This window comes from Sorex araneus, chromosome 1, assembly GCF_027595985.1.
Source record: "Sorex araneus isolate mSorAra2 chromosome 1, mSorAra2.pri, whole genome shotgun sequence".
In the NCBI taxonomy this organism is placed as follows: Eukaryota; Metazoa; Chordata; class Mammalia; order Eulipotyphla; family Soricidae; genus Sorex; species Sorex araneus.
Window position 1 is genome coordinate 392,996,181 of NC_073302.1, and position 13,805 is coordinate 393,009,985.

Here is a 13,805-nt window from a genome sequence, read left to right on the forward strand (position 1 = left end):
CACCCACCTCATCAATTAGAACATGATATCTTGGAGGCGCTTGGACAATATTCCACCTATCAGATTGTAGTACTATCAGAAAACTGGTTTAAGACACTGGAACAAAATTGTTCTTCAAAGCACATCATTTAGATCTTATTCAATTAATGTTGATAAGCTAAACTAAAAAAAAGACATAAGTTCTGCAGTAACTTGGCAATTTTCATGTATGAAATAATGATATTAGTTCTAATAAATTTAAAATGTGGTGCTTCTGAAGTTGATCTGTGAACCTTTGTTTTTCAGCTAATTGATGGTGAGGAAATTAAGCACCTGAATGTCCAGTGGCTCCGAGCACACCTGGGCATCGTGTCCCAGGAACCCATCCTATTTGACTGCAGCATTGCTGAGAACATTGCCTATGGAGACAACAGCCGGGTTGTGCCAATGGAAGAAATTGTGCAGGCAGCCAAGGAGGCCAACATCCATCCCTTCATTGACGCACTGCCCAATGTGAGTCTCTCCATCATAGGTGTCCAGGAGGCTGAACCTCCCGGGTCTCTACTTTGATTTCTGAAGGGTCGGTTTCCTGAAGAAGGAGAGAAATGAATGCTGAAAATCAGCCTTGCCCTCACAGTTACCTGGTCTCCTTTCCTATTCCCATTTGATATTTTCTGACAGACACTCCCTATAAGCAAACCTGACAGAAAATGGGCATGTCTGGGATCCTTCCCCTCCAAGACCAGGACTGCAAGCAGGGCTGGCAAAAGCAGATTGACTAGCTTGCTGTTTCTCCCTCAGTCACCTCACTGCTGTCCCCAAATCCTCAAACCTCCATTTATAGAATGAAGAAGGCAATGAATTGACTGTGGCACCAGGTTACCTCACCACTTTCCTACTTATGGGCACTAAGCTCGACTTACAGGGTCAATTGTTAAAACCATCTCAGGGGCTTCCTGGACTGTGGTCCCATGGATAATCCCTGGATTTCTCCTGGGAAGTTAGATCAGCAGAACTGCTTGCTTTCCCTTAAGTCCTTTATTTTTGTATTTTTGTCTGTTTCTACGTGGGTTTTCTTTTGTTGTTGTTGTATGTTTTGTTTTCTTTGTTTGTTTGTTTTTGTTTTTGGCCAAAAAACAGTATCAACAAGTCTCAAAATGGAGACTTTACTTGTGCCCACTTGAGCAAATCAATGAGCAATGGGATGACAGTGACAGTGACAGTTTTTGTTATTTTTTTTTTTTTTTGCACTATACTGGAGCGATAGCACAGTGGGTAAGGCATTTGCCTTGCACACGGCCAACCCGGGTTCAATTTCTCCATCCCTCTCAGAGAGCTCGGCAAGGTACTGAGACTATCCTGCCCGCATAGCAGAGCCTGGCAAGCTACCCGTGGCATATTCGATATGCCAAAAACAGTAACAACAAGTCTCACAATGGAGACGTTACTGGGGCCCGCTCGAGGAAATCGATGAGCAACGGGATGATAGTGCTACAGTGCTACTGCTGAGAATGAATCTTGGAGCATAACACATTCAGGTCAAGTGCTCTACTGCTGAACTATATCCCTGGATCCTCTCTTTAACACCTTCAACTGCATATTGACTTTGCTATACTAGCCCCCCATTATTACTTTAATGTTCTTTATTGTAATGAAGTTCCCCTGAAACATAGATCTCAGTCAGTAGCCTCAAGACAGTGGGGAGGCAATCTCTTCATAGGAAGATGGCCATACCAGGTAAACCCTTACCTTTTCCTGAGACTTCCTTTTCCTTTGTTTTCTTTAAACAACAGCTGCCACTGCATACAGACCCCAGGGAAGTCATGATCCCCCACCCCTCCTTTAGTTTCTCAACCTGCTCATGGGCACAGCCCATCCCAAGGCCAGACCACTTAATACATGAAGCTTCTTTCCCTATAGTTTGCAGACTACGGGCATAGATGGGTGCTTCAGCCTCACCTGGCAACTTGATAAACATGCCAGTTTCCATGCCTGCATCTACCTGTTAAATCTGAGGCTTTAGGAGTGGAATTCAGCAACCCGTGCATTACTAGCCCTGGTTGACACTGATGCAGGCTACATTCTAAGTCCCACTGAACTGGCAGCTCTTTATTACAAAGCCAACCCCAGAGACTAATGATTAACCAGCTTATCCAGTCTGCTTTGCCAATCTGTCGTTTGTCCACCCCAGGAAGCTGACTCTTCTGGCTCCTGGTCTCTGTTAAACAGTAGTAGAGTCCACATCTGCACACTTGTAGGCATAGTGATTCTCTTCAGTTTCTAAACAAGGAAAGAGTTGGCAAAATCCCTGAGGTCCTGGTACCTGACCCAGGACCCATTTCTCTTTGTGATTCATACTAAGGTTTCCATGACCCGCAGGGGGTTGATCCAACCTTTACCTGCTTGACTGGAGTCAGTAATGTCTCTGTGCAGCTGGGTGGCCCTGTACTTGCACAGGACACATTTTTCTGTCCCTGCTTTTCAAGTGGTGTCACTCTTGGGTGAAACCGGACTTCAGCATCTGCTGGGACTTTCTTTGGGGTCTACTACAGTTTCTCTCAGTCAGGGCCTGGAAGTCATAAGCAAATATTGCTTTCTTGGTTCCACGTGTGGTCACATTCCATTTTCCTGTCCTCTGCATACTTCTTAGCCCTTGTTCCCATCACCAGACCGAATAGACACTGACTGTTAGCTACTGTGGAAGCACCAAATGAAGAACTTTGGAAAATGTTTGAAAACAAACTTTTTCTTAAAATTTTATCTTTTGGAGTTAGATATAGACATAGAAATATTTAGCATTTATTAAAGCGTTTGCTTTGGAAATAGTTTTATAAAAAGACACACCAAGTCCCTCAGCCCAAGAATTACTGTCCTTTCTCATGTTGAGATAATGTAGAGGGCGTCACCTGCTGGTTGTAAGTAAAATAAGTTTCGGCCCTTTAATTCTGCTTGGCCTGTTCAAGTCTGATTTCCTCCCTCCTACCAGTCTTTGTCCCAAATATAATGAAACCGGAAGACTGGAAGAGACTAGCATTGCAACTGTGTTTTCCCTGATAAAAATGCCACCTGATTTTTAAAATAATTCTCTAGTACCTGTTTGAAGGAGATCATTTAAATCTATCTTGAGAACTAGTTTGTTGTTTGTTGAACTGTGTATGACTAATTCTTAGTTTCTGAACCTAAACTTTACATATGTCTATGAAGTAGTTACTCGGTTTTCTGTAAGCAAACTTCTTTCTCTTGCTGGCAGGGATGCAGAATTGTACATTTTGGGTCCACAACCAATGGTGCCCTGGGATCTGTTTTGACAGTGCTGGGGGATTCTACGGAGTGCCAGGGATCCAACCTGGCATGCTTGGTTGCATGCCAGGCAGTTGCAATACCTGCTGTATTATCTCTTTGGCCCCTAAGAAAACTTTTTGAAGGATCTCATGGTTGACTCCACTTTTCAAACTAACACAACTCTGTTTACAGAAATATGACACCCGAGTGGGAGACAAAGGCACTCAGCTCTCTGGAGGCCAGAAACAGCGCATCGCCATAGCACGAGCACTGGTTCGACACCCTCACATTTTGCTTTTGGATGAAGCAACATCTGCTCTGGATACTGAAAGTGAAAAGGTAAAACTTTAAATTCAGTTATTTATTCAGGAGTCGTCAAGTCATCCTGAGAACCACACGTTAACCATGATAGCCAACTGGGTTGGCAGTTCAGGGCAATGGCTGCTTGGGTCCTATGGTGCTGGGTACAGCTGGGCCACCTCAGAGGTGCTCAGTGGTCTCCAGGACCATACCTGGTGATGCTGCGAGTAGGAGAGTGGGTGGATCGGGACACTACCCAGCATGGCTAGGGAAGCCCTCTGGTGCCAGGATGCCTTGCATGCATCCTAACCCCTGTACTGCCCTCATCCTGGAAGAGGTAAAATTTTAATTATCTCATCCATGCTTGAAGAGGCAGTGGCTCTAGACGACAGAGGCAGGGGGCAAGGGCCTCAGCATAACAATGTTTTGAGTGGTATTATATGCATATATATTTATAAGCCATAGGGCCAACCACACTGTAAGCAGGAGACCCAAGCACATTTTTTAGGAGCAAAATAACAATGCTCCTGTCAAAGAGGCACTGGGGATGGGAAGAAACCTAGGGGCACTGGTGGAAGTCGACGCTGGTGGTAAGACAGGAGTTAGAATTATAGGTCTAAAACTCAATTACGAATTACTTTGTAAATCACAGTGCTTTAATGTAGTTAACAGTCTCGAATCACACACACACACACACACACACACACACACACACACACAGCTGAAATTTATCCTTGGTCTTCCATAATACAAAAGGAAATTTAAACAGACAAATTGATTGCAATGTGTGCATTTTTAAGGGAATTTAAACAATAGCTTCCTGTAGCTATTATTCAAGAGAGCTAAGATGAAACAAGGCAAGTTAGTCTTGTAGCAGTTATGCTCTCCCACATGGCCCTGGATCACTGTTTCTACCCAGTACGCTTCATTTCAGAGGTAGATTTACTATTTCTGCTGTAGTTTCTCCACAAGTCTATGACAAAGCGGGAGGGCAGCACAGTATTAAAATATTATAGGGGCTGGAATGCTAGTGCAGTGGGTAGGGCGTCTACCTTACACGTAGACAATCCAGGTTTGATCCCCAGCATCCCATATGGTCCCTTGAGCACCGCCAGGAGTAATTCCTGAGTGCAAGAGCCAGGAGTAACCCCTGAGCATCACCAGGTGTGACCCAAAAAGCCAAAAATAAATAAAAAATTTAAATTAAAAAAAATAAAGAAAATAAAATATGACAGACCCAGGCTGGAGCAATAGCATAGCAGGTAGAGCAGTTGCCTTGCATGTAGCTGACCCAGATTTGATCCCTGGCATCTCATATGGTCCCCTGAGCACTGCCAGAGCTAATTTCTGAGTGCAGAGACAGGAGTAACTCCTGATCATCACCAGGTGTTGCTCAAAAGGCAAAAAAATAAAATAGTAACAGAACCTTAAGCTAATAATAATTATTTTTTGTTCAAGAGATGGTTCAGTACTCAAGTATCTAGAAGGAAAATTAATTCTGAGATGGTTCCTATCTTTAAAATGCAAAAATCCGGGAATATTCTGTTTGGCCTGTGCTCAGACTTTCTAAACTTGCAGAAAACACTAACAGTGGGCTGCATCAAATAATGTAGGCTGGACACACCAAGAAATATGTTTAAATGATTGGCTGAACCATATTCATTGTCATAAATTTTATTTTTTACCAACTCCATGGTTAAGAACACATCGAAGAGATCATGACGCTTTGAGGCTTATTCTGGAGGAAGAATTGGAGAGAAAGAGCTTAATTTTGAAAAGCTTAATTTTGAAAAAATTAAAAGATTAATTTTCCAGAATTAATCTTTTATTATTAAACAGATTGTCCAGGAAGCCCTGGACAAGGCCAGAGAAGGCCGCACCTGCATTGTGATCGCCCACCGCCTGTCCACCATCCAGAATGCAGACCTCATCGTGGTGTTCCAGAATGGTCGGATCAAGGAGCAGGGCACACACCAACAGCTGCTGGCACAGAAGGGCATCTACTATTCCATGGTCAGTGTTCAGACTGGAGCAAAGCGTTTGTGAACTGTGGCTTCATAAGCTCTCCAACATTTTATAATACTTATATTAAATTATGGCATGAAAGCAAGTGCTTGCTGGAAAAAACTATGTAGTTAGTTTAACCTTTCCTGCCACAACTGAAGGTCATCAATTTCAGAGTCTGCAGGAACTTCATAATTAAAGAAACAGAAAGAAATATCATCAAAAGGTATAAAATAATGATTTTCTCTGCATTAAAAATTTACAGAATAATTCAGAGTAGATTTTGTTAATAAAAATGTATAATTTTTGTTTTCAATGTTTTTATTTGCAAAGTATCTTGCTAAAAGAATGTAGAAGTGGCAAAAAGAAATTACGTGTCAAAAATAAATTGCCTAGAATAAAACTAGGTTTTCATATGACTTGAGTTTTCTTGTCTGTAAGACCTGTAAATAAATCTATTCTCCAAATTGGAATGTTGCCTATCATTTCTTGATCTTGCTGCTGCTGATTCTTGCATTTCCATGTTAAGATGGTTCACAAACTGACCTCTGAGCCAGTGCTATATTTGGGAGGTTGAGGGTGGGGCAGAAGATATATAATTATGAAGTTTTTATTCTAATTTTATTAAATAATCTTTATTGCTCTTGCAAAGGGCTTAGACTTGAAAAATATACTTACCGGGGCTGGGTAATAGCACAGCGGGTAGGGCATTTGCCTGTGGCTAACCTGGGTTCAATTCCCAGCATTCCATATGGTCCCCCAAGCACCGCCTGGACTAATTCCTGATTGCGGAGCCAGGAATAGCCCCTGTGCATCTCCGGTTACGACCCAAAGAGCAAAAAAACAAAGCAAAAGAGAAAGAAAAATATACTTACTAATTTTGATAATGTATCTCTTTTCCCAAGAATTGTTCTCTTTCAAAGCCAGTCTTTCTGTGACATTCTTAATAAACCATTTAAAAATTAAAAATGCATCATTCCCAAGGAAAAATAGGCAAAGGATATGGCTGGGTAATTACCACTGAAGAAATATATAAAGATTGCAATGGTGCACAATCTCAATATTGAAAGGAATGTAGGTTAAAAAAGGTATCTTGAGAAGTGATTTCAGCATCACAGTGCAATAAAACATGCCTCTTTTTTTCCTTTTCTCATCTATAGCAGTTCATATGATAGCAACCATTCATAGACAAAAATTCCTGTGTGGAAGCTGTAGCATCTTTATTATATACCAAGGGACCTGAGGTGAGCCTCACCTTCCATGTTTCAGGCAGACTTTTATTCTGAGTCAACTCAAGTCAGTTGATTCCAGCCCAGGAACCTTTGAAAAATTTTTGTATTATTATTATTTTTTTGTTGAATCACAGTGATATACACAGCTACAAAGTTGTTCATGATTGGGTTTCAGTCACACAGCATAGAAAATAGTTTGACAATGCTTGTGAACGGCAAAGCTTCAGAGCACAAATTAAGAGTCCAATTGGGAAAAAAATGGGAGAATTTCAGATAATTCTCAGAAGGCATTAGAGAAAAGTGGACCAAACTATCATGAACTTTATCAAGAAGCCCCCTATAAGCCTGAATATACTCTCCAAAACTGATTCCCAGGATCTATATTGGCCCACCTACATGTACACCCCTGCCCTGACAGCTGGATTCCAATACAGTAATAATGTTTGTGGAAATAGGCAAATAGCAAGTGAGCACCAGAAAATTAGTCTTATTTGTGGGCCAAAGAGAGATCACAAACTTAAACTATCGCACGAAAAAAATCAAATAAGATATAGTCAGTACATGGCCCTGACTGTAGGATCAAGAAAAGTCGTGCGAGCTTAAAAAATCTACCACAGAAGAAAACTAAAAGGATGGATCAGCAATGTCTATAAGAGGACTGAAAAGCCTCAGAATTCCGAACAGGACTGATTTTAGAAAGTTCTATACAGAAGGTTGTTACTGAGCACTGGAGAGATGTCTGCTGCATCCAATGGGATGACAGCAAAATGTAAAACTTCAAGATACAAAAAATTAGGGAACGTGCTCACCAAACAGCCATCATAATCTTTTAGTAGCTCACTCCAAGACAAAAAGATCTATAATTTATCTCATATAGAATTCAAAATAGCTTTTTAATGGAAACTGAATGACATATAAAAACAAAGGCAATTCAACAAAATAAGGAAAACAATTAATGAACAAAATAACATTTAACAAAGAGAAAATATAAAAGGAGAAACAAAATGTGGAGCTGAAGATTACAATGAGAAAAATGCAATAGAGAGCCTCAATAGAATAGATAAAGTCAAAGAAAGGATCTTTGGGACTGAAGACACGATTTTAAAAATTAACTAGTCAGAGAAGACAAAGGAAAAAGAATAAAAAATGGAAAGTCATGATCAAAAGAACCAAATTATGAATTGTTAGATATGCAGAAGTAGAGTAGAAAGGGATCAGAAAGTTCATTTAAAGGAATATTCTCTTCATAAACCTGGAAAGAGATTTGGATATCCATGTTTATTAAGGTCACAAATCAAATGCTCTCCAAAATGGAATAAAATAAAACTATCAGAAATTTAGGACAAAGAATATATGTGTTTTTTAGTTTTAAACATCAGCTTTATTTTGTCGGGTGTTTTTTTTTGGTTTTTTTTTTTTTTTTAGTTTTAGACATCAGCTTTATTTACGTATAATTTACATACAATAATGTACAACTGGGTTTTGACGAAGGCAGTCTAGGAAAGTTCCATCAGGCCCTTTGGCAGCCAATCTTCTTCCTTAGCCATGAAGGGATCCCTGGGTTTCCACTACCTGCAAGTCAGCCCAGGTAACCCCTCAAACTACCTGCTCAGTGGCAGGAATGAGAGTCTTGGCAAAGGCAGGGTGGAACTAACTGCTGGGACTCGTTGTCTTTAATTCCATCAGTGTCTTCAGCCATCTCCCCGGGTTCAGAGAATAACCTAAAATCCACCTGCTGGTGCTGGGGATTATTTTGCCCCAAGGCACTGTTTGGAATCATCCAGATGTAATAAAACTTGGCATCACCCCCTACCCCCGCAAAAAAAAAAAACTGAAGATAACTGCTAATCTTACAAAGCCTATACAACATTCAATATATCACATGTTGGAGAAAAGTGTTAATTTTTACTAATAAGTGACAATGAAGTATATAGCGTTCTACTCTCTTCTGCTCCTGGTTAGAATATCAAAAAAATTCTTGGTAAATGAACTTGCAGAAATATCATTTACAGTATCTGTAACTTTTGGTATATTTAATGTATTCATATCAGGCTGAAAAAAATAGCAATCGTATAAAGGGTTTTTGGCATATCCAAAAACAGTAACAAGAAGTCTCACAATGGAGACGTTACTGTTGCCCTCTTGAGCAAATCAATGAACAACGGGAGGAGAGTGCAGTGCATATAAAGGGTGGCTGTGAATTTCCTAAAATATTGCAACAGTCGTGGTTCAAAGTCACTGTCATTTCAAAGTGAAATTTTATTTAAATAGAAAACAATTCTTAAAACTATACTTGAGCATCAGAAGCCCTTTATATAAGAATCATAAAACTACTATGTAAAGTGTAAGACTTATATCCAAGGACAGAAAAAAACAGAGGCCCACTTGGAAGCCTACCACAAGTATGTGTGTGGGGCAGGGACCTGTAGGGCAATTAGAATAGAGAGGGGACCACTATAACAATAATAGTTGGAAATAATCACGCCGAACAAGAACTGAGCGCTGGAAGTGGGTCTAGAGATATGCACAATAACATTTCGGTATCTATTGCAGGCCATAATGCCCAAAAGGAGAGAGACAGAGACAGAGAGAGAGAGAGAGAGAGAGAGGAGAAGAGAGAGAGAGAACAAAGAAAAGTGCCTGCCTTAGAGGTGGGGGGGTTTTGGGAGATCATGAGGGTAACTGTGGACATTGGTGGTGGGAAACATGACACATGCAGTGAAGGGGCATTACTGGAATATTATATGACTAAAACCCAATCATGAACAACTCATAACTGTATATATCATGAGTTTAATTAAAAAAGCATGAAAATTTTTACAAATAAAAACAGAAGCAAAAGAAAAAGACTACCATGTAAGGCAAGAAGTATTTCTGTGTTAACAAAACCAGATTTAACTCTGGACTTTATTCTTCAAATTGTAGAGGATGAAGGGAAAAATAAGATTACCCACAAAAAATATCAGATATGTGACTAAAGGTACAAATTTGTGACAAGAGACAAGTAAATGTTGGCATTCTCAAAAAGAATTTTGTTAAATCTGAAGAACGTTTAAGATCTTCCTTCATTCTCAATGTTGGAGCCAAATAGTATTTTAAATGTCCCATAACAGCACTTTTATGCTTTACAACTGGGGGAACATCTGCAGGTTGTTACTGTAGAAGAGAGTAGAATAACTTTTGTAAAGATGTTCAGGTACCTCAGTGCAAAAGTTAGCTGGGCTGTTCTAATTCATGTCTCAGTAACAGTTACCTCTTTTTATCAGCATTACTTATCTGCAACAACTTAATATTTCCATTTCTAAGCTCTCCACTTGCAGAAAATTTCACTCCATCTTTTACACAAGAAATTGCCAAAGCATCCTTCATATGACTGAGATCTCGGCATATGCATGCAAACTCACCAGAAGGCATTTTTACTACACAACTGTACTCTTGTTCTGGAATTCCAAGTTGTTTAATATGTAAATTCTTTAATTTCATAGTCTGATGCTTCTTCTTGATTTGGCACTTCAAGCACAAGGGCTAAGGTTTCTGCATTATCTTCAGCTCACAGTGTAATGATATCTTCATCAGCAGCACGTTTCAGTATTTTGGACATACTGGTGAGGTTCACGCCCACGGCTAGGCTCCTTCACAGCCCACGGAGTGCAGAATAAGATGCACCAAGATTTGGGATGAATCCATGCTCTGCAAGTTAATACCACTCAAACTGATGTCTCATCAGGCTTTGTTGATGAGATCTTAAAGGGTCTCCAGAACCTTCTTCAGGATGAAGCCCCGGTCCAGGCACACTTGAAACATGGTGGCAGAGTGGCAGTAATACAACTATTATCGGTGAAAATGAGTTTATACGGCTTAAGCTTTGTGAGAATGCCAGATGACTGGTTTCAGTCATACAGTGTCTCAGATGCAGGAGGAGGCGCTCAGCAGGCACCCTGCAACCGTTTATTAGCAAAAACCCAACAGGACAGCAGACACTAGGCTGATATAAACAAATGACATAAAATGCTGAAAGAAAAAAATTGTCAACCAAAAATAATCCGCTCAAAAACAAAAAAAAAAAAAAAAATAATCCGCTCAGCAGAGCTGTTCTTCAGAAATGAAGACTTTTCCAGACCCACAAAAGCTGAGTTAATGCACTACTTTATAAGAAAACTGAAAGAAATTCTTCAAGATGAAATGAAGAAATATTTTAAGGAACATGAGGACACACAGAAACCTATAATACATTAGTAAAGCTAAGTATGTAGTCACTGTCACTGTCACTGTCATCCCGTTGCTCTTCGATTTGCTTGAGTGGGCACCAGTCACGTCTCCATTCTGAGACTTGTTGTTACTATTTTTGGCATATTGAATATGCCACGGGTAGCTTGCCAGGCTCTGCCATGGGGGCGGGATACTCTGGGTAGCTTGCCAAGCTCTCCGAGAGGAACGGAGGAATTGAACCCAGGTCGGCTGCGTACAAGGCAAAGGCCCTACTTGCTGTGCCATCGCTCCAGCCCAATATTATCTTTAATATGAAATAAGTTTAGTAAGAAAGAAGAAATATGTATACTTATGCATAATTAAGGAAAAAAGATTTTAATGCTACCTCAAATGTATTCATGCACTATGATAAAACTGATATCTTTACTGTATATTGATTTCTGGAAAGAAAGAGGTTATTTCTAATGTTCCAAAGGTTACACTGTATTAAGGCCTTATTCCCAATTTATTATTTTAAATTGGGCCAAAGAATAGCAATTAAGTGGTTCATTAAATTTTCCAGTATGGAGCAATTCAAGTTGTCCACCATAATAAAAAAGTACTTCTAAATAAGAATATATGGGCAACTTCATATTTCAGTTATGCTAGGTTTATTTTTCCTAACTATTTTATTATATATTGCAGCTATAAAAATTAGAATTCTATGATATAATCTATTACCCACATTAAGTATGTAGTCAGAATCAGAATATTCTAATACTGTAATAAGGTGATGTGTTAACTACTTGACTATAGTATAAAGTTTAAAGACTAGAAATATTCAAAATATTATAGTATGTTAATACAAAATGTGAAAGAAGTGGATTTTAATATCAGAAACAAAAGGGACTAAATGATTGGAGTTTTTGTATAGATACATAGATATATATCTGTAAATATATATGTATGGAGAGAAATATTATTGAAATAGATTTTCAGATAGATTGTTAGACACCAGAGGAATAGTGCAGTGAGTAAGGCACTTACCTTGCAAGTAGCCAGCCCTGGTTCCATCATAGCACAACATATGGTCCCCCCAGCACTGCCAGTAGTGATTACTAAGCACAGAAACAAGAATAAATCCTGAGAATTTAATCCTATACTAAGTTGCTCCCCAGGTAGGAAACTTCTTTATCTTCTACTTTCCAATAATTCTTTCTTTTTTCTTTTTTTTAAAGTAAGTCTTAAGCACCACTAGGTGATGCCCCTAAACCAATATAGATTGTATTTATAAGATACAGATATGTATACTTCATCACAACTACAAACCAAAAACACTCATTGTTAATAAAATATGGGAATCAAAACAAATCATTATGGGGAAACTCACCAATTACAAGTGTAGATAACAAGAAAGGGGAATAAACAAGGTAAATTAAAGCAACAGAGAACAATAAAACAATGAGATTGTATTAATAAATTCTCACATAAGAATACTCATTCTAAACGTAAATTGATTTAGTTCTCCAGTCATTCATGGCATAGAATGGATAAAAATATAACAATAAGAACCAACAACTTATTGTTAATGAGATCATTGTTAATAAGATTTATTTCAGTATTAAGGACAAAAGATAGAAAAAGATAATCCACTCAAGTAGAAACTAAAAGAGATTAGGCCTAGCTATACTCTCAGGAAAAAGAAACTTTGAAACAAAAATATAATAATAAAGGCATTAAATAATATAACAATATGTAAAATATATAACAATACAACATTGATACAAATGTATCTAAATGGGGTTAATTTAGAACAAGCAATAATAAAACAATTACAAAAGAAAGCATAACTAGTATTAAATATAAGAGCAAATATTAAGCAAATATTAAGATATAAAGAGAAAAACAGTGCGTTAAGAGCAGGGGACTTCAGTCATAACAACATCTAGATCATCTTGTCAGAAAAATCAACAAACAGTGGACTTGAACTATATTCTTTAGACCAAACGGGTTAACAGACATGTGAACGTTCCATCTAATGGTACATTCTTCTCAAGTAAACATGAAACATTATGATAGCTCATAGGATAAACAAATCATAAACATGCCTCAGCAAAATTAAGAAAATTGAGATCTTATGACATTTTTCTTTCCAATTACTGTGATAGCAAAGGATATCAACAATAGGAAAAAGCTGAAGAATAAAGTAGAAATAAAAAGAATCAGTCTTGATCAGCAAAGATTTAAAAAATTAGAGAATTTAAAAAAATTATATTAAAACATGAAAATGCAAACAAATATGCGAAAACCTAAAAGATAGAGCAAAAGCAGTTTTGTTTTGCTAGTAAAAAATATTTGGACTATGGGACTGGAGCAATAGTACGGCCATTAAGTCTCTTGCCTTGCATACTGCCAGCCTGGATTTAATCTCTGGTACCCCTTTTTGTCCCCAAAGTCCATTCAGGATTGGTCCCTGAGCACAGAGTCAGGAGTAAACCCTGAGCACAGAGCCAGGAGTAAGCTCTGAGAACAGCTGGGTGTGGCCCAACTCCCCACCAAAATTTGAACCACACCGGCAGAACCAGGGCTCACTATTGGCAGGATACAGGGGTCAGTGCTGAGGACCAAACCTGAGTTGGCTAGGTGCAAGGCAAGTACCTAAGCCTCTGTGCTATCTCTCCAGCCCTTTGTGAAAGCAGTTCTGGAAGGGATGTTAATAAAGACTAAGCACCTACATTAAGAAACAAGAAAAATCTCAAATAAACAGCGTAATTATATGGTTCAAGGAACTAGGAAACGAAAAACAAAGTAGGCCCAAAG

The 13,805-nt window shown here is 38.8% G+C and overlaps 1 protein-coding gene and 1 pseudogene across 3 annotated transcripts in view; one reads left to right on the top strand and one right to left on the bottom strand.

Moving 5' to 3' along the window:
* Positions 1 to 5,624, top strand: part of ABCB1 (ATP binding cassette subfamily B member 1) — a 229,913-nt gene extending 224,289 nt beyond the window's left edge. For all 3 annotated transcript variants that reach the window (XM_055137510.1, XM_004602277.2, XM_055137589.1), the window contains 3 exons: positions 286 to 492; positions 3,454 to 3,600; positions 5,401 to 5,624. In XM_055137510.1, coding sequence (XP_054993485.1) covers positions 286 to 492; positions 3,454 to 3,600; positions 5,401 to 5,607 — 561 coding nt within the window. In that variant the 3' untranslated portion in view covers positions 5,608 to 5,624. The remainder of the gene's footprint in view (positions 1 to 285; positions 493 to 3,453; positions 3,601 to 5,400) is intronic.
* A 4,119-nt stretch (positions 5,625 to 9,743) lies between these two features.
* LOC101545282 (proliferating cell nuclear antigen-like) lies at positions 9,744 to 10,601 on the bottom strand (annotated as a pseudogene).
* Between the last annotated feature and the right edge of the window lie 3,204 nt (positions 10,602 to 13,805).